This window comes from Suricata suricatta, chromosome 10 (genome assembly GCF_006229205.1).
Source record: "Suricata suricatta isolate VVHF042 chromosome 10, meerkat_22Aug2017_6uvM2_HiC, whole genome shotgun sequence".
NCBI classification, from domain to species: Eukaryota; Metazoa; Chordata; class Mammalia; order Carnivora; family Herpestidae; genus Suricata; species Suricata suricatta.
Genome location: NC_043709.1, coordinates 99,340,756 through 99,361,988, shown reverse-complemented (window position 1 = coordinate 99,361,988; position 21,233 = coordinate 99,340,756). Strand labels below are relative to the sequence as shown.

The 21,233-nt window shown below is 47.2% G+C and overlaps 1 protein-coding gene across 1 annotated transcript in view; it reads left to right on the top strand.

Moving 5' to 3' along the window:
* Positions 1-992: 992 nt before the first annotated feature.
* The window catches only part of KCNA6 (potassium voltage-gated channel subfamily A member 6), a 45,411-nt gene continuing 25,170 nt past the window's right edge, over positions 993-21,233 (top strand). The window contains exon 1 of the mRNA XM_029954774.1: positions 993-6,445. Within this exon, the coding sequence (XP_029810634.1) occupies positions 1,692-3,278 (1,587 nt within the window). The 5' untranslated portion in view covers positions 993-1,691 and the 3' untranslated portion in view covers positions 3,279-6,445. The remainder of the gene's footprint in view (positions 6,446-21,233) is intronic.

Below are 21,233 nucleotides of genomic sequence, written 5' to 3'. Positions count from 1 at the left end.
GGAGTCTTCACTGTAACACTACCTAGGAGCAGAGGTCATCTTTCTCATAGGGTTGTGAGACAGCACTGTGAGTTAGCACAGGTAGGGAGAGCACCTGGAATGCGGCCAGCACAGACCAGATGCTCAGTAAATGTAGCTATTATTTTTATCAACATTCTTACATATCACTTTCCACTCAATTCCTCTTCCCTCTTTTTGTCTGTGCAATAAGCAGACATTCCAGAAAAGTTCCCAGAAAGGATGGGAGCAAATGAATTTCACTGGTATGCTTCCCTGAGCTATGATACTTCGGAGATACCACCATCCTCTGGCTCCTTCACTGGGGCTGCTGCCTAAGTTCCCAGGACTCAGCGGGAAACTTGTGATGGGGAAGGCAAAGGGAGACTTCCCAGCCCTTTCTCTATCGCTTTGCTATTCTAGGACAGCAGCAGCCTCACCCTCCCAGGTTTGCGAAGAGAGAAGTGGGACTCTCTGGGGACTCACATTGGAGGACCATCTAAATTGGAAGCTCTCAAGACTTCTAAAAATGCTTTCTCTATTTTTTTTTTTTTTTAAGTAGAGATTAGGGAAGGTGACAAATCGGTCATGGTAAATACAGAGGGACAAATTATAAGATTTGTTCATTAAATTTCTGGATGAGTGGAGGCACAGTGCTCCGTGTTGTGTGTTGTGCGGTGGGGCGGGGTGTATTTTCTCATCCATGAAATGCACTGCGCAGATCAACTCCCGTAAAGCGAAATAAGGAAAGCTGATTGCGGGGGTGGAGGGGGGTGTGGTATTAGGTGCTAGTGCTTGTTTAGGGGGCCTCGATTGTGAATGCAAGGGAGAGGAGTGCCAGGCAAGCGCGGGAAAGATTACTGGTGAGGCAAGTGTGTGTCTATTTCCACAGCGCCCTGGCTCGCCGCAGCCCCTGGCTGGGCGAGGGGTGTGATGTGAGAGTGGGGTGGGAGGGGGCAGCAGGCGGGGCCTGCCACGTCACTTGGAGAGTGAGTGTTGGGAAGGAAGGGCAGAGCGGAGAGCCGAGCCGCTGCAGCTGCGGCGGCTGCAGCGAAGCCTTGAGCCCTGGGGAGGTGGGTCCCCGCGCCCCGGCGTCAGGGCAGCCGCAGGGCCCTCTCCAAGGCCTGCGGCGCGACTCACAGGGAGGAGGTGGCGGCTGTGGCGGCAGGAACGGCGACCTTGGCCAGACGGAGCTCACGGTGCGCGTAGGGCGGAGGCCGAGCCCCGCCAGGAGTCTTTGCTGAGCCTGAGGGAGGCGCATCTGGCGCTTCGATCCCAGTGGCAGCTGGGGGGCTCGAACGGCTGGAGAAGCGCAATGGGAGCTGGGAAGAGCTAACCCGTCCGGAGGGCGGACCCCGGAGTCCCGGAGCCCGGGCTCCGGCACGGCAGGGGGCGAAGCCACGCGTCCTTTCGGGCAGCCCGTTTCAGGCGCGCCAGTTGGCGGTTCCAGGTATCCCAGTAAGCTGTAGCGCCCGGGCGCGGCTCTCTTGGAGGCGCGGAGCTAAATCCTCTGCGTCCAGGTCCCTCCCCAGACCCAGCCTTGCAGGGACCGGGGCTTCGGGGCTCTTGGACCCAGCGGCCAGGCCAGCCGCGAGCTCGGAGGAGCGCGAGCCCCACCCTAAACAGAGGGCGCCGCTGAGAGCCGGGTGTCGTGGGCGCCGTCCTAGTGGCGGGGAGCGCACCGCGGAGGGGACATGAGGTCGGAGAAATCCCTCACGCTGGCGGCGCCGGGGGAGGTCCGTGGGCCCGAGGGGGAGCAACAGGATGCGGGAGACTTCCCGGAGGCCGGCGGGGGCGGGGGCTGCTGTAGTAGCGAGCGGCTGGTGATCAATATCTCCGGGCTGCGCTTCGAGACCCAACTGCGCACTCTGTCGCTGTTTCCCGACACGCTGCTGGGAGACCCTGGTCGCCGCGTCCGCTTCTTTGACCCCCTGAGGAACGAGTACTTCTTCGACCGCAACCGGCCGAGCTTCGACGCCATCCTCTACTACTACCAGTCCGGGGGCCGCCTGCGGAGGCCGGTCAACGTGCCCCTGGACATCTTCCTGGAGGAGATCCGCTTCTACCAACTGGGGGATGAAGCCCTGGCGGCCTTCCGGGAGGACGAGGGCTGCCTGCCAGAAGGTGGCGAGGATGAGAAGCCACTGCCCTCCCAGCCCTTCCAGCGCCAGGTGTGGCTGCTCTTCGAGTACCCTGAGAGCTCGGGTCCCGCCAGAGGCATCGCCATCGTCTCTGTGTTGGTCATTCTCATCTCCATCGTCATTTTTTGCCTGGAGACCTTGCCCCAGTTCCGTGCAGATGGTCGAGGTGGAAGCAATGGTGTGAGCAGAGATTCCCCAATTTCCAGGGGTAGTCAGGAGGAAGAAGAAGATGAAGATGATTCCTATACCTTTCATCCTGGCATCCCGCCGGGGGGAATGATGGCTGGGGGCTCATCCTCCCTAAGTACTCTTGGGGTCTCTTTCTTTACCGACCCCTTCTTTCTGGTGGAGACCTTGTGCATAGTTTGGTTCACTTTTGAGCTCCTGGTTCGCTTTTCTGCCTGCCCCAGCAAGCCGGCCTTCTTCCGAAACATCATGAACATCATTGACTTGGTGGCCATCTTCCCTTACTTCATCACCCTGGGCACTGAGCTCGTGCAGCAGCAGGAGCAGCAGTCCGCCAGTGGAGGGGGTGGCCAGAATGGGCAGCAGGCCATGTCCCTGGCCATCCTCAGGGTGATCCGCCTGGTCCGGGTGTTCCGCATCTTCAAGCTGTCCCGCCACTCCAAGGGGCTGCAGATCCTGGGCAAGACCTTGCAGGCCTCCATGCGGGAGCTGGGTCTGCTCATCTTCTTCCTCTTCATCGGGGTCATTCTCTTCTCCAGTGCCGTCTACTTCGCAGAGGCTGATGATGATGATTCACTCTTTCCCAGCATCCCAGATGCCTTCTGGTGGGCAGTGGTTACAATGACCACGGTAGGCTACGGAGACATGTACCCCATGACAGTGGGAGGCAAGATCGTGGGCTCGCTGTGTGCCATCGCTGGGGTCCTTACCATCGCCTTGCCTGTGCCAGTCATTGTCTCCAACTTCAACTACTTCTACCACCGGGAGACGGAACAGGAGGAGCAAGGCCAGTATACCCATGTCACTTGTGGGCAGCCTGCACCAGACCTGAAGGGAGCTGACAGTGGACTTGGCAAGCCCGAGTTCTCAGAGACCACTCGAGAACGGAGACCCAGCTACCTTCCCCCTCCACATCGGGCATATGCAGAGAAAAGAATGCTCACTGAGGTTTGACCGATGTAGGCAGGACATGAATGAGAAGGACGACACTGAGCAAACAGTCTCAGGCTTCCTTCTCATTCTCCACTCCCCTCACCTGAGCTCCAGCCGACTTCCTGACTCCCTCCCCTGCACCCAGTCCAGATACCTGGACTGTCAGCCTTGTTGCTTGATCTATGTGGCATTCAAGGTTCATCCATCTAAGTGACATTTTTGAAATTTTAACGGTGCCACCCATTCATGCCCGTCTTCTGTCATGTGGATGAGATTTCCATTTGACCTTCCCTGATGACTGTAAATTTTCATGTCTGGGCCTTGGAATGGTCTAGGAACAGAGAAGTCAATGGGATGGAAACCAGGCATACCTGGGTCCTATTTCTCTCCTTAGAGTCCTTTGCTTTGGGGCATGCACCTGTCAGCTTCTGGTTACATGGTAACTAGCAGAAGCTGGAGGACAGAAACTTCATCTTTCTGTTTTATTCCCATGCCCTGTGACACCTGCTAGTCATCGTTCAGAGGACCTTTGGTAAAGCCTTTATCTGCACAGCCTCCAAATATGTTATTCATCTCGAATCTTGGAGGGGATTAGAGAAACTATAGTTAAACTTGGCCATTTGGAGGGCATTCGAATCAGTCTCAGACCAAAGGGGCCAACGGATTCTTCCAGGTGTGTCCTGGCACAGTGGATGTCAGCCTTTGGTCTGTATTCAGTCCTTCCCTCCCCGACTCTCTAGCTTCCAGGAAGGTTCCTTCTCAGAGCCAAATGCTCTCTTTGTGCAAGTGCCTTCCTGTGCAGAGGAACTGGAAAGAGGGAGCCACAGAGCCAGGAGATATGGCTGAATAGACTCAAGCAACTAGCTTGATGGCATATCTAAAGAGAGGTAACAGTTAAGCAGCCGTTGTCATCTGGGAGGCATGCAAAGAGGAGCCTTGTTGCAGATGGCAAATTTCTCTTCCTCGCTTGCCCCCAACCCTTTCCAGCTCCCGACCCCCCTCCTTCCTGGGAATTTGACTTAGGATTGCAGTTGAAGGTTTTCTAAAGCAAATTCCAGCTTACACCCTCAGACAGGTAAAAGCACACATTGGATGTTAGCGTGGGCTTCTTCCCTTGTATGTGCAATGGAGTAGGTTTAGAGTAAGGAAGAAACATCATTCCTTTGTTGACAGCATCATCGTTAGAGGTATTTTGCTGAGTCAAGCAAACATTCACCTGCTCTGCCCCTTGAAGCGGCAGCTGACCTGCTCTAACTGGTAAGGTAATGTTACAACCTGGACTAAGTCATCCTCTTCCAGGGTGAAACTGCTGCCTTCACCCCCCATTTCCCCCACTTCCCTTCATTTATCTCCTGGTAACGTTGTCATTTGTTTGTTGCCTTGAAAAACTGTGATGTACTGTTCTGAGCTCTTCTGGGTGCAGTTCAGAAACCGAAAGGACTGTTAACATGTTTTTAATTTTGTATCTATGCTTTAAGACTCTTTGATGAGGATTTAAAAAAAAAATTATTTCCTCAAAGAGCAATTTATGAGGGATGGCCTTTTGAGGGTTTTCTTGAGAGGCACTGTGGCTCCTGTGAGTGCCAGATCTAAATCTGGATTTTGTCACAGCTTTACAGGGTAACACAGTTCCTCTTTGTGCCTCAGTTTCCCCACCCATTAAATGGGAACATTAATATCTTCCCCTCCCTACCTCATGGGGAATGTCAATGAACTCATCTGGGAAGCTGGGGATAATGCTATGCAAATATGTGAATTTTAATAAAGGACTTGATTTTTTAGTTCATTAGCCAGTTTCCTTCCCCGTATCCCAGAGTCAAAAGCTCCCCGCAGAGTTGCTGCCTTGAATTCAAAGCCCAAGAGTAGGCCACTAGGCTATTAGCTCCTTAAATCTCTCCTTAACCTCTTGAATTGGGCCTCGGTCTCTCCTTACCCTTCAACAAGGAGGATGCTCTTCAGACAGGTTCAGTGGGATCCTTCCAGGGCCAGAGGCCGCCTTGATTGGGAGCTTGGTTTCTCCAAGCCTGAAATACAGATAAGAGGAGTTCATGACTCAGTAATATGCTCTGAAGCCATAAAGTTCCAGTTTTCCAAATTCCTTCAGTTACTTCTGGCTATTTGGGGAAAGGAGAAGGGCCCACTACAGAGGCAATAGGGATGTTTCCAGTGAGGGTAAATGTTGGAACATGTATGCATGTATCTCTATATGTGTGTATGTGATCATCCTCATCATCAGCCCTAATGAAACACTTCCTTTTCAAGTCAGAGCATGCCTGAAAGTAAAGGGTTTGTGGAGAGCTGGGCTCTCCAGGGACTCTGGTTGCCATAGCAACCTTCCAGACTGTTCTATCTTCTGATTTGGGCAGCAAGGGAGAACCGGAGGCTACAAATTCCCAGCTTCCGAAATGGGAACACCTCCTACATAGTGGTTTAGGGGGCTGGTAGTGACCGGCAGGATGTGTGACCTTTGGAAAATAAGGGGGGAGCAGCTCCCCCAAACTTCCTCCCTGGACCTTTCTTTCTGGTCTTCCCATCCAGTCATCGAAGCTGCCTCATCTCACCTCTGACCCTTCAGAAATCTGAATGCTAAGCAACTGCCAGTTAAACCAATGTCAGTATTATCTTTTTCAAAATGACAAGGAGAGACTTGGAGGGGACACGCCCCTTAAACGGTGGCCAGGCTGGGCCTTGCCTAGAGTCCTGACAGTTATGGTCCGTAACAGTATCCTAGAGGTCCCCTCTCCTCAGAGAGAGGCTCCTCCCAGCTCTCAGAGAGATGAGAGAAATGCCACTTCTTCCTCCCAGGGAATAGTCTAGCTCCGATCCTAGCAATCTCATGGGTGGCTCTCCTTCAGATATCGAAGAAACACAGAGAGGCTGTGACCTGCCCTAGTTTCTGTGAAGGATTTCGCCAAGAGATCCCTCTCTGACTCTGAGCCTCTTTATGTGGATTCTGTGCCCTGAGCATCAAGAGAATATGCATCCTGTGCTGCCCAGATGGCTGCGGTGGCGAGGTCTCAGCTGCCGGCAAAGGCAGGGGTCAGGCCTTCGTTATACCTGACTCAAGCCAGCAGGAGCTCCCAAATGCTTTCCTGGATCTGGCAGGCACGGCGGAGATGTGGAATAGTCCTCCTGCCCTGATCATCCCCAAGGAGAGAGTGGGACAGCTGGCTGCCTTTGCATCTGAGGTAGGTTCTACTGTTGGGGAACTTGGTTCCTGGCTCAGAGCTCTGGGCCAGGCTAGAACTGGGGGAGGTAAGCACCTGCATTGTAGAGACTCGGAGCTTTGATTCCCATTCCTCAGTGGCTACCTCCCTCTCCTTTGGTGTATTTTCTATGACCGCATGGACTTCAGTGTCCTTCCTCAGTTTCTGCTCCCTCACTGCTGTCTCCCCACCTCTTTCTAGTCACCTCTCCTTCTCTGCACCTCCCTTTCCTTCTCCTAATTATTCTCATTTTCTCTGCTTTTTCCCCCCTTCTCACCACATCTCTGGCTTTTGCCCTTCTGTTTTAATCTCTTCTTCCTTCTGTATGTGTCTTTCTTTCTATCTTTCTCCTTCTCTCTACCTTTTTAGTGGCTGGGAGCAGCTGTAGCATTTCTGTGGAGATCACACCTTGAACACTAGGACAGTGGTGATCTGAGTTGTTTGCTAAGAAGGCTTTTCTCCAGCTGAGGACGCCCTCCTTCCCTGCCAGCTCAGTGTACCTTCCCTTCCTTCCCACAGGCTGGCCCCTGTGGGCGCAAGTCCTGACCTTACACATCAAGATAAGACTGTGCTGGGCTTAGAAAATGTCTCTGCAGAGCTTTCCTGTATCTTCCAAAATAAAACAAAGGAGGAGAGAGAGAGAAAGCAGGGGGAGGGGGGGTGGAGAGAGAGAGAGAGAGAAACTTCAAGTCCCTCAACCTTAAGAAGCTTATAGAAAGGTTCAAAACAAAACAACAGTAGACATAAAAAAATTAAACAAAAAAAGGAGGGTGGGGCGTGCCTGTGAGGCTCAGTTGGTTAAGCATCTGACTTCAACTCAGGTCACCAACTCATGGTTCGTGAGTTTGAACCCTGCATTGGCTCTGTGCTGACAGCTCAGAGCCTGGAGCCTGCTTCAGATTCTGTGTCTCCCTCTCTCTCTGCCCCTCTCCTGCTCATGCTCTGTCTCTCAAAAATAAATAAGCATTAAAAGATATTAAAAAAAGAACAGTAGAAACAGTAGGCTAAACACAATAATGAGGATTTAGATGGAAGGCATAAGCCTGAAATTAGCCTTGAAAAGCCTTAATGCAGGAGTGGCCATCATACTGCCCTAATTCACTTGAAGTTCCCTGTAGCATCCAGCTCTCTCTCTTACACACTGAAAGCAGAACAAAGCAAGGGTGTGTATCCCAGGGGTGCAGGGTGCATGGGACGTTCCTTGACAAGATGGATTAAAATTCTCTACCCAGTTGGTAAGGGAAGCTGTGCATTCGACAAGTAGCAGGCTACAGGCAGGTCCAGCTGCAGTGGGACATTGGGGGCCTTTTGGAGGACATTTCCTAGGACAGGATTATGGTGATAGCTGTATACTCTATAAGTTAACCAAAAAAAGGATTAGATTGTGGGTTGGGGGAAAGTGGCATGAGGCTGATAACCTGGGAGTTTCACACCTTGGCTGGGAGAATGGTTTAGTTTCATAAATCTAGAAGGTTAGCATCTCTGAAGATGGATCAGTTTAAATATCCTAGTTATGACAGTTTTTTTCTTCTGCCACTTGGGGACAGTTTAGAGCTTTCATGCAGTTTCTCCTTTCTACTCAAGTGCGGTGCCAAGAACTGCCTTTTTTTTTTTTTTTTTTTGACAAGCAAATCATTGTGGGGTTTACATGCTTTTTCTTTTTTTCTTGAGCAAAAGAAAGGTCAAAGATATTTTTGGTAAGTGCAGGGCATGATTAGTATGTATTGGACTAGGGTAAGTATGTTGGACATTATTCATTACATGGGGCCAAGGCAGTGAACTTGCCCGAGGGGCTCATGTTCTGCTGGCAAAGCAAAGACAAAGAACAAAAACTTCAAAATCCCCACAAACAAACCAAAAACCTCACCTAGTTTCTGCACCTGCAGACTCAGGATTCCTTAAGAAATTGTACGGGAATGGAGGTTTCATTCTGCAGGCGACCTTCCCACCCTCCTCCCTGACCCTTTACAGCCTCTGTGGCATCCCACAGTTGTTGGTGCTTTGGACACACAGGAGTGGGTGGTGGCCCTTCTCTGACTGCCCGTCAGACACTGCTCTTCCCCGTCCTTCCCTCCCCGTGGCATTTCTCCTCACGTGACACCTCCCTGTCCTCTTACTTATCATTCCTTCTGTGCACTGGCTGAGCCCTTGCTTTTGGCAGTATTTCTGTCACCCGGCATCTCTACACAAATGCCAGGAGAGATTCCCAGAGAATATTGTCCTCCTGGGACAATCTGGCTGGAACCTCCGTGCCAGCTCCGATCGTTTTTGACTGTCATTGCCCTGGGAACCAAAGTGTGGTCGGATCCTAGCTTGTCAAGGTCACTTAAGGAAGGTAAAGGAATCTTTTATTTCTTTAAACTGCAGGACTTCCTCTCTCCATTCGGCTTTATACCGGGAAGCCTAGGGTTGCACAGATAATTTCTGGCAGAATACCGCCTGGGGCTTGGGGCTTTAGTGGGAGAGGGCACTTGCCAGATGCGGGCCACTGGGAGTAAAAAACAGATGGGCACTGAGTTCTCATGTTACCATATCACCCAATGAACCACTTTCCTGTTCTGGGCTTGAGGTCCCTGTGGGATTGGAAATGGTCATGTCCTTTTGCTCTGCACCCCTAGAGAAAGGAGTTCGCTCTACCTCTCTGCCCCTCTTTCATCCTAATCCCCTGGGTACCCTAAGAAGGGGGTGAAAATCTACTGGTGACCACTTTGGAAGGACAAACAGGGCACAGGCTCCCTGGGTCCCAGAACAAAAGAGCAAAAGGGGCCATAAGTATCATTGATACTGGAATCGTCTTGGCCATCACTTAACCTACGTAGGGCCTAGCCCTGGTGGGGTTAATAACAATTTTTTTTTTTTTAAAAAACACAACTCTGACCTCATCATTGTTACTGTGAAGGGGATTTTTCCCTTAGTCTGTCATGGGCCTCAGCAGACACTCTCTGTCTGCCCCTAGAAAACATCTTGGCACCATAAGCAGCCTCTGCTACCGGCTGCAAGAAGCACAGACAGACCCCGGCTCTTTGGTGAGAGCAAAACCAACATTTCAAAAGGAAATCGTAGCCACGCAGTCTGCTGCCGCTGCTATTTTTGACATGCTTGCTGTTCTCTCAGGGCTGACAACCTCTGTCTCCAGGAGACAGACAAACCAGCCCTTAGCAGGAGAGACACTTGCCTTGAAAAAGAACCTAGGAAGTCTTGTGGCTGGAGGGGCCAGGAGAACAAGCCGTTCCTCCCCTCTCCTCCAGGAAGCTGGTCTCCCGGCCATCAGGGTCTGTGACCTGAGGCTGGGGCACCAATCTGGCCTGGCGAATCCTTCCTCTGCTTTGGTCCTCCCCAGTGGGAGTGGTCCTAACAAGAATGAGGATGGGACCATCCATTTAAAGAGCATTTGAAATGCCTTTGGTGTTCTCAAACATCATGTGCTATAACAAAAAGGTTAGGAGCATGGACTCTGGAGCCAGGTTTTCTAGGTTCAAATCCCACCTCTGCCACTTGCATGCTGGGTGACTTGGGGCAAGTTCTGAAACTTCCTGTGCCTAGTTTCCCCTTCTGTAAAGTGGAGGGAGAAAGTAGTACCAATTTCATGGAGCTGTTTTGAGGATTAAATGAACTAATACATGTAATGATTGTGTAATGTGTAATAATATGTACGCAGTATATAAGCTGTCTACAAAGGTTGGTTGTTACCACTATTATCCTACAACAACCAAATTAGGTAGGGAGGCCAGGCATTATTTTCCTCTGGCAGATGACAGTTAAAGCTTAGAGGGCATGTTCAAGGGCACACAACTAATGTGTGGCCCACCGCCCTCAGGGGAGATGTAATTTATGGAACTCAGTGAGGGTCTGATTAATACTAAGCAAGAAGAGAAAATGAATTTGTAGTTCCTAAATGTGTATACAGGTTTTTATTTACATACTAATTTGTCTCTTTAAGGGAATACCAGAAGGTGTCCTGTGTGTGTGTATCTATATATGTGTGTGTGTGTGTGTGTGTGTGTATATATATATATTTCATATAGTTATATATATACACAGATTTTTATATATGCAAATATATATATGTGGGTGTAAAGACGGACAGGTTTCCCCAGCTATCTAAAAATAGAGCATTCCTGTGAAAGCTTTCATAAGCCAAATGAAGAAAAGCAAAGAAGCAATTACTGTTTCCTAAAAGCGAAAATCCTCTCCAAATTTCTTCGGGTTAATGAGATCAGGTACTAGCATAGGTCTTTAGTAAAAGCAAACCTGTATTAAAAAAAGAAAAGCAAAGTGGTGTAAAGCGAACTTTTGGATAGCAGGGAAAACCTGTCTTTCTTTCTATAGGCCCCTCCTCGTAGCCACCACTTTTTTCACCCTCCACATTTTAATAACTCCACTAGCACCTTCCTCACACACTTTCCCTGCATCTTCTTCTTCCTTGGGACAAACGCAGGGTCCCACAGTTAGCCCTAAGGACTGAGCACGTAAGCCAGGCTGCAGCTCAGTTTTCTTGTGCTGTTCCAGTGTCTTCACAACCCCACCTTCCTTGGTCCTGTCCTCAGCATTCCCTTATGTTCTCCAGCCATCTTCATGACCCACTGCATACTGTCCCAGCTTTGCAGGTGGTGACCTCCTAGGGTATGCTCCAGCTTCTCTTTCCTCTTTCCAGGGGGAGGAGACAGGAGGTCCTGGAGTGGGAAGAAGCTAGCCCCTCCTACTCTTGTGGGTGCGAATTTGCTTCCACTGCAGCTCTCTCTGGGGGTCCCGGACTCAGGCTAAACGCTCAACTCACCCTGTGCTCACTCCCAAAGTCATGCCAGCTTGCTCTGGGGACCTGGCCGAGGGCAGAGCAACAGGACCACCTTCCCACTCTCCATTCTGACTTCTTGGCTTGCTTGCCTTTGGAGGTAGAGAACTTGCCTCTGAATTGCCATTATTAGCTGCACCTCATTTAACCTCTCCAGTTTTGTCATCTGCAAAATAAGGGAGCTAATTCCACTTGCCTCGTACAGTTGTTAGGAGGCTCAAACAAGAAGCACGTTAAAGAGGTTAGTGGGAAATAAATTCTCCATGGAGCATGGCCGAAGGGGCCCCAGTGACACTGAACAGCCACCAGGGAGTGGGGCTAAAACCACCTGTGCTCTCAGAGAAAGGCAGGATCCCTGCCGACTTCAGTTCTGTTCTCTGAAACAAACACTGAAATGAAATATGATATAAAAAATAGACTCATGGTAGCTAGCTATTTTATCCAGAAGGCTCTTTGCCTAAGGCATTTGCTGCAGAATCTGTTTAAATAATTGCACTTAAGATGTGATTTAATATATAGGAATGTAACCTGAATGTATCTTGTAAGAATAGAATGGATACACTGGTAACATTTTTTCCAGCCAAAGTAGAAAATTCTTCCTGGGAGGACCAGAGCATTGGGAAGGACAGTACTGAGGGTCACAGACAGAAGAGGAGGGCTGGGAGGGGCCCTAAACGCTCCTCTTCATGAAGGAGTAGGCTGACGCGGACAAGTAGTAAGATTAACCCATGATCACAGGCAATTCAGGGCATAGCTGGGTCTGGGACTCACATTTTCTAACTCCGCCACTGGTACGTTTTTCTATGGAAAATGGAAACCTAAGGATTAAACGTAACCAGTTTTATTCATTTCCCACCCAACCAAACTCCTTAGCACAGCTGTCTATAGGAAGTGGATTTAAGTGCTTTTTAATTTCATCTCTCTCTTCCCTGATTTTCTGAGGTACAGAGGCAGCAGGCATAGGCTAGAGAAATTCTTCATCAAATAACCAGTGCCTGAATTTTTAAGAAATGAATGACTAAGAATTGTTACTCTAGTAAATACCAAATGTATTTTCACACTGGGCAAAGATAGGCTCATGTATAAGGCTCTGGCCTGAGTGGCCAGGCCCTGAGCTTTTAATCTTACCAAGTAAGAGGCTCTATATAACCTTTTAGGGCTATCCTTTTAGTGTTAAATTTAGTGCCTGGGCTGAAGGAAACTGTCACAGATTGGAAGTCAGAAAAGCAGGAGGTTATTGGAGACTTCTGTATTTTAAAGAGAAAAGAAGGGATGCAGAAAGTGAACATCTTACCCAGGAGTGCCGATTTTCTGACGCCCTGGGAAACAGAGATCGGCTTCTAGATTCTTCCCTGTACTTTGTTGTCCTAGGAGAGAAAGAGAAGTCACTGTTGGTTATGGATTTCTTTTATAAATCACAGGACTAGTGTCAGGAAGAACAAAGTTTCCAGAAGCCATAGTGGCTGAGCCATAAATCAGACAGGCACTCCCCAGCTGCTTTGAGGCAATTTGGCATTGCTGGGAGGAGAGAGAAGTCTGGCACGTGGGGGAAAAAGAGTTTGTGTCTCTTATAAGACAGCTCTCTGTGCTTCAGGGAAGGGGTCACATTCACCCAGGAGCAGCACACATGTGTGCATGTGGAGGACCCAGGCTCCCACCCACCCACACTCAGCTGCAGTAGCTGCCTTCTGCTTCTCTGGACGTGTGTTTGGTTTTCGTTTTATTTATTTGCTTAATTTCTTTTTTCTGCACCTGCGACCCCCTGGTAGATGGTTTAATATTTTTGCAGAATTCCAAATAACAATCCCAGAGCACCTAGCCCAAAACCGTGCAAGCTATTCCTGATAATAGGTCCTAAATCAGTGATTTGTGTATCACATAGAATTCAGGGTTAAGAAATACTGAATATGACAGTTTTATCTCAATAAAACTGGGAAAAGATACAAGAAATATTGGGAGATTTCACATGCAGACTTTGACATTTGTTTTCTTTTGAAAAATCAAAGGTCTAGTCTTGTTGATCTTGCATTTCGGCTTTCCATGAGCTGAGTGAGCTGCCTCCTCAGAAGGGGACTGGATTCTTTTTTGCCCAGTGCCCACTGAGTGCCACCCAGTGCCCATCTATCATTTTTGTTGTGCCCATGGCATTGGTTTCCTTCCAGGTGGGAAACATTTCCTATGTGTGCTTATCTACTGAGGGCACTTCATCTGATGACCATGTGGATGCTGGTGTGTGATCCCTCTCAAAGCCTTCCTGTATGATCCCATTGAGCTGGGTCGCGGTGGACTGTTAGAGGGGGAGGGAGAAGCTGTGGTTATTAGGAACAGAGTGAAAGCAGAAGTGAGGGGTGGCAGTCAGTGGAGGAGGCAGTCACAACCCCAGATTAGAGACAGAATGGGTGGCTGCTAAGAGAGAAGGGATCTTGCAGGAATAAAGAAGATTCTAAGTTATGTTCTCTGTCCAATTAAGTAAGCAAGGAGATGTGTGATGCAATTAAGGAGTCCCATCTAAAATTATTAAAATAAAAAAAGGCAAAAAAAGAAAACCCTGGAAGGCAAACATCAGTGTTTGGGTATTTTTGATTTGAGGTCAGCTGCCTACTTCTGTGATGTCAGATAGTAAGAAATCACTCTGTTTATGCTGGCTGGCACTGAGCATTACGAGTGGAGGCTCATCAGTGGGGTCCTGTAACTTTCCTGGGTAATGGTTGGCCACCAGCCATGGGCTCTGCATTAGTGTGACATTGCGAAGCCCATGGTCATCCCCACATCCTTTCTTCCTTCCCTTCCTAGACTTCCCTCCCTTCTTGTTGGTTTCAACGCTCATGTGGACTCTTCTGTCTCTGAGCTTATTGGCCCAAAGTGACCTGACCGTAGAGCTGGAACTGTGTCCTACATTATTGTGTTGGGAGAGAGGTAAGATAGGTTCTCACCTCTTCTCCTTGCTTTACCTCTTATTTCATAAAAATATTTCAGGGCCAGAATTCAAGTGGGGAGTTGCAATAGCAATTTGGGCTAGAGACAGTTCAAAATCCTTAGGGTCTCAGGAGGGAAGTAGATTTCATATTGGTCATCCCTTACTGGGGACAGCTTTCACTTCTGAAGACCCAAATTAAAAGGATTCTATGACCCTTCCCCTCTTCACCCCTGCCTCCCCTTCCCCATACTTGCCCTTTCTAAGGAGCACAGAAAATATTAAATCAGCATAGGCCTTCCATCTTTATGCCTGTCTGCTCCACTTTTTCCAATAGATGACATTCTGAAAAGTTGTTTTTGTCATGAGTGTGTGTGTGTGTGTGTGTGTGTGTGTGTGTGTGTATGTGCATGTGTATGTAAAAGTAATGGAATCACTTTCCTATCAGAGGTGATTTTAATAGGCTGTGGCCCTTTCACATTTAAGAGAAATCAGGGTGCCTGGGTGTCTCAGTCAGTTAAGCATCTGACTTCAGCTCAGGTCATCATCTCAGGGTTCGTGGGTTCGAGCTCTGTGTGCTGACTGTTGTTAGCTCAGAGCCTGGAGAGCCTGCTTGGATGCTGTGTCTCCCTTTCTCTCTGCTCCTTCACTGCTCATGCTCTGTCTCCCTCTCTCTCTCAAAAATAAATAAAAATTAAAAAAAGAGAAATTACAGAATATAGCTAAACCTAAGAGAAAGTATATGGTCTGTAGAAAAACACACTTAAATTAGTTTATGGCATACTTCATACAATTGTAATTCTGTCCTCTGATAGAAGGACAGGGGATGCTGTGGTATTAGAAATGGTGGGGATTGTGGGCCAGATTTGAGAAAGAGCTTTTTGATTCGATGGAGGAACTAGGGGATATTTTTCAAAATGTATGTTCCAAAGGGGGACTCTAACAAACTCTGTTACAATTTTCTCATTTTCTTGCTGCATTTCTGACTGTCTAGATGATGAAATTCCAAGTGTATAGCACTTAGCATTGTATCTCCCATGCCTACAGCTGTGTCAGCTGAGAACAGATGGGAGAAATGAGGCTGTGGCCCTAGGTCCATTGTGTCTCTCTGTTAACCATGTGGGAAGGGGTGATGATGGCAGTCACCCCAGGAGTCAGCACCCAGGGCTGCCACCCTGTCTAACTGTGTGGCCTTGAGAACACGGGGAACCTCTTTGAGCCATGGTTCTCTCTTCTGTAAAATCAGGCCATTGATAGAACATCCCTTATGATGGCCAGTGGGGTTAAAGGAGATGATGCTAATAAGGAGCATTGCAGGTCCTAGCGTGTAATAAGCATTCAATAAAAATGGGTTATTTTTTCCATGATCTCTTTCTCTTTGTCCCACTTCAGCACTATGCCCACTGAGGCATAGGCAGGGCCTGGAAAATGCCCAATCTTTAGAAATAATTATAACCTCTAAAAGTGCATGTAAATCTAGGTCTTTAGGAAATACACGCGCAATAGTTTCTCTTATTTTGTAGATTTGCATTTCCTGACCTAATACTGACCATGATTCAGGTATGTAATTATCTAATACTTGGTTGTAACACAGGTGACTCCTGTAAAGGGGCTTAATACTCCCTTAGACTGAACACTGCTTCCCTGCTAAAAGAAGGCAGCATAAGAGAATACTCAGTGGTTCTGATAATCCCTTTAGAAAGAATATAAGCAGGGGCACCTGGGTGGCTCAGTCAGTTGAGTATCCACGTATCCAACTCTTGATTTGGGCTCAGGTCATGTTCTCATGGCTTGTGAGACTGAGCCAGGTGTTGGGCTCTGTGCTCACAGCATGGAGCCTGCTTAGCATTCTGTTTTTCTCTCTCTCCCCCGCTCCCTCTCTCTCTCTCTCTCTGCCCCTCCCTTTCTTTCTCTCTTTCTCTCCCGGGGAAAAAAGTACAAGTAAAATCCTGGGAAACAGTGAGAATTTCCAGCACACTTAGGAATTAACTGGAAGTCAAATAACTGAATGTAGAAAGATCATGTGGTTCAACTACTCACTTAGCTGACTTTTGTGCTTGCCTTAAGTGAAAGAATGAGCTGAAAGGAATCTGCACAAGAACCCAGGAAGCTTTCCTTGACTGCTGAACAGGCTTATAAACGTGCCTCTCATGATGCATTTGGGGTCAACCTTCTTCGGAACTGTGACACAAGCCAGTGGAAAATATGACTTGATTTACAGATAATGTTATTTCTTTACATACAACATTTCAGGAATGCATTTAATTTGCAAGGAAGTCAGCTGCTCTCAATGATGTATAAGTAGAGAATAAGACAACATATAAAAATTGAGCAGGCAGGGGCTTCTGAATGTCAAAGAATCCATTACTCTGTCCTGCATTGGGAAAAGTCCCTCATTATTCCAGGTGTATTCTGAAACCTCCCCGCAACCAGGGGATGAGAGGGAGAGAGACTCCAGCATGTTGTAGGGTTGTTTTCCTCCTATCTCAGTTACACATCTGCTGCTGTACTTTAAACTTCCTTCCTACTATTTTGTGCCAACTGAGATGGATACTACTCAACTGACCATATTACCTAGAATAACTCCTTATGCCAGAGTTCCTCAAAGTATTAGTTCCTCAGAGTATTAGTCCTACATGGCATTGCAATGGAAAAAGAGTCCCCAGCTACTATGTCCCTGCTATTTGGAGATACACAATACACGGGATCATAAGATTAAAGGCCTTGAGAAGTCCTGCAGTGAATAAATTTATTTCACCTATTAAACCAGTGTTGTTCAAATTGTTTTTACTATAGTATCTCCATCCCTTTTCAGGGGCAGGAGGAGGGACTTCTATTCATATCCCACAGAACTTATAATCCAAGGAATAAATTTTGAGAAACTCAAAGACATCTGAAATTCCTTATGATGAATTTCAGTCCATGGAACTTCAGCTCTTAAAGATTTTCTGAATAGACCATTTTGTGGCCTCTTGTCAACCTTCTGAAAGTTCTCCACACTCCTTTTGAGTCATGCAGAGACCTACAGAATCAGTGTTTTGATAGGTCTCTGAATCATGTGAAAGAAGATATCCTCCCCTTTATTGACCTTCCAAGCCTCCTTAAATAGGAGTCTTTGAGAAAAATAACTGTAAAGTTTGGTCTTATTGGTTCAATTTAGAGTTTCTGTTATATTTTCTGTGAACATCCACACTTGAGATGCATTTCTCCAGATTGATAGCTTACTGATGCTGTTGCCTGGTAATGTTAACAGCCCAAGTTCTGTGCATGGCATCAACAAAATAGAAGGTTATAAGGTGTGTCTCTGTTTACAAGTACTTTTCTAACTTAAACTAGAACTTTTCATAAAAACATTCAAGAATGGGGGTGCCTGGGTGGCTCAGCTGGTTAAGTGGCCGACTTCGGCTCAGGTCATGATCTCAGGGTTCGTGGGTTCCAGCCCCGTGTTGGGCTCTGTGCTGACAGCTCGGAGCCTGGAGCTGCTTTGGATTCTGTGTCTCCCTCTATCTCTGCCCTTCCCCCATTCATACTCTATCTCTCTCTCAAAAATAAATAAACATTAAAAAAATTAAAAAAAACATTCAAGCATGCCTTTACTAATGATCATATTTTAAATAACCAATTTGACAATAAACAATTATAAAAAAAAAAAAAGAAACAGACTATGACCCGAACACCAAAAAAAAAAAAAAAATCTTATTCACAATCTGAACAAGACTAAAAAAAATACTAACAGTGGGCTCTAGGTACTCAGGCTCTTCAGTCTTCATTCCTATTTCCCTAAGCTTTCTTTTTTTTTTCCCCAAAGTATTCTCCCAAGGTGCTTCAGGTGCTGGTGCCTCCAGTTGGCCCCAGTTCCTCCAGTGCTGGAACTTAAGTTCTCTGGGCAGCTCTTCCTGCTCTCTGTGCCATCAAGGGCTCTTACATTTGACTCTGTTCATTCCAGTAAAGGTCTGATGCTCACTGTCCACTCCTCCATCAGCTGTCCCAGGACTACAGTCTTTCCTCCGTTGATTCCTCTGTGTTTAGATGTAAAAGAAGAGAGGACGTAGGTGCTTTTGATATGTCATTACCTTTGTACTGGTTGTTCCTTTTCTGGACATTTTGGGCTGTGAGGAGTGCCTGTTAGCCAGTTCTTCCTTGCATCTTTAAATCTTTAAATCCGCTAAAAGTTTGAACAAGTGGACTGTGGAGAAGGTGGGCATTGCACCTAATTCTGGGTCTGCCAATGGACTGCTGTGTGACCCTGAGCAAGTTGCCTGCCTGGCACATAGTAGCTATTAGTATTATTCTCTTTCCCAGTGTCTTCATCTGTAACACGAGATAGTTGGATTAGACAATTTTTGAGTATTTGCTTGAAAATTCTGTGGGTGCCTAGCTTATTCATTAAATGTACAGCTGGTCCCCTTGATAACTTGGCAAACTTTATTGTTTGGCTCTTGCCACCAGAATGATCTTTTAAAAGCAGAGCCAGAGTTACCGAATTTCAACTTTATCTAGACTCATTGAATTTCAGGGTTCACCTGAAATCCTCTTATTTTACAGACAAATTTCATAACTTACCACTTACAAATATACTGAGCAGGTAACAGCAGATTTTTAGAAGAGATACAGTAATTTTTATGTAATGTCAAGTGGGACAAATCTCTTCCCTCTGCCTTTTCTTCCTTCCTTCTTTCTTTCCTTCCTAATATTCTTAGATGAGCTTTTAGTTTTTAAGTGCTTCAAGATCTTTTTTATTTCAAAGTTGCAAAATAAACATTCCTTGGTTTTGGCTTGTCAAGTACCTTGGCATTATGATTGGAAAAATGTTGGACATGCAAAGGCACTTCTATATTAAGGAGAAGCAGGGGGAAAATGAAGCCCAGCAGGGGTGCTGACTAGTATTCTCTGGGTTTCTGGCTCCCCATTTGCCAAGGGAGCCTGTAGAGAAGACAAGGGAAAGGGAGTTGGTACAATTTTTTTGGTATCCTTAGACAAAGTGGAAGCTGACTTTGTTATTTCTGGGAAAGTAGTAGTGACCCCAAGAGCAGGTGCTGGATTGTATGCTGGCCCCACTGTGCTGTGCAGTGGCTCTGGATAGAAAGATCTTGGTTGGATAGAAAGTGCCCAGCTCTACCCAACCAGCTCAGCCTTGGGAGCTAAAGCTGCACATCCAGACCAGGGCTCCCCCTGTGCTGCATCCCCATCCTGCATGGCTGTGCTGCATCCCATCCTGCATGGCTGCACTGGTCTCCGTGCTTTTCGGTGTTTGGTTATCATCCTCATCTCAGTTAGCTTCCCTTGCTATTGCTAGTGCATCAGATGAAGCAGTAGAACCCTGGACAGGGATAGAAAAACTGCGTGGGCTCCTAATGCACTGTTTGGCCTTGCACAAATTGCTTGAAACATTTTATTTCTGACTTTTCTGCTGACTATGGAAAATCATACAAGTCAGAAAAATGTACGGAGGAAAAGAAAAGATCTCATAATGCCACAGCCAGAGACATTCAGTATTGGTCTGTTTGGAGTTTCTCTTCGAGACTAGCACTGTCTCTGTTTGTATCTGTATCTCTATAGAGATCATATTGCATTTTATTAAAAAAACCTTCATATATGGGACACCTTGGTGGCTCAGTTGGTAGAGCATCCAACTCTTGATTTCAGCTCAGACCATGATCCCAGGGTTGTGGGATCAAGCCCCACATTGGGCTCTACCCTGAGCATGGAGCCTGCTTAAAATTCTCTCTGTCTCTGTCTCTGTCTCCCTCTCTTTCCAATTGCCCCTCTCCCCAACTGATGCACACACTCTCTCTCTAAAATAAAAAAACAACCTCATATATCTCTAATATTCTCATGCAATTATTATATAACCATCCTATAGATACACCATTATTTGCTAACCAGCTCCCTACTGTTGGAAATTCACATTTCTGTTCTTCTACATGATGCTATAGTGATTACTTTTAGTGTGGATATCCACTACAAATTTTATTCCTTAAATTTTATTCCTACAAGAGTCATGAACAAACAGAGCAAATCATGTCTAGACCCCAGCTTCCTTACTTACAATAAAGAAGCAGCAGAAATAATCATAGCAGCGAATACTTGCCCAGCATATCATGTGCCAGCCCTGTGTCTAAGAGCTTTACATGTCCTAACTCATTAATCTCCCCAGCAGCAGCCCTATACATACCTTCTCCCTGTCACAGAGGTAGCTTACCCAAAGAGGCACAGCCGGTCAGTAGCAGGGTAGGATCTCAACCAGGCAGTCTGGCTCACAGTCCTTGGTCTGAACTGCCATGCTTATATGTCCCTGTGAGAGGAAAGAACTAGACCCAGCAATCCTTAGGCCACCTTTCCTCCTAACACTAGCTGCATTATTCTGTCCTACACTAGCTATGTGCCCAGGTGACACGGTTGCCCGGTAGGAGTTGACCAGCTCCTTAAATCCTCTGCATCTGCTCATTGGTGTGCCTGATGAGGTTGGGGTCTCTATGTGTGAGTGTGTCTGAGTGTGTGTGTACGTGTGTGTGCTTATTATATGGGCTTTGGCATGGAAAAGAGCCAGCAGAGCCAGCATGAAACAAGAAAGCCTGAACAATCTATTGACAAAACAATAAAACGGGTAATCTCTGCTATAGTTGCAGATAACATCATGGTTTCCTCCTTATCTTAAGGTTCTCAGGTTCTTTGGCTGGGAAATTTGTCATTTCATCGTTGGACTGCCACCTCAGTGCAGCAGGGATGAGCTGGGATCTGGCTGTCTAGCATAACCCCATCCCAGAAGCACATGTCTGCACATACTATGTGAAGGGCAATTTCCCTCTCCCCGAGATACTATGCCCTCACTGTAAGAGCATGGTTGGGTATGATTATTCGTCCTGTAGGAAAGGAGATGATTGACAGACTCATCACTGGAATGAAGTGCCCATGCTGCTTTTATTGCTTGCCCAATGTAGAGATTGCCAGGCCTCCTTGGGATTCTGACTCAGTAGATAAGGGAGAGTGGGAATTTGCCTTTATAAGACATGTGCTCCAAGCAGTTTCCTTCAGGAAGCTTGTGAAATCTTAGGCAGTGGGGC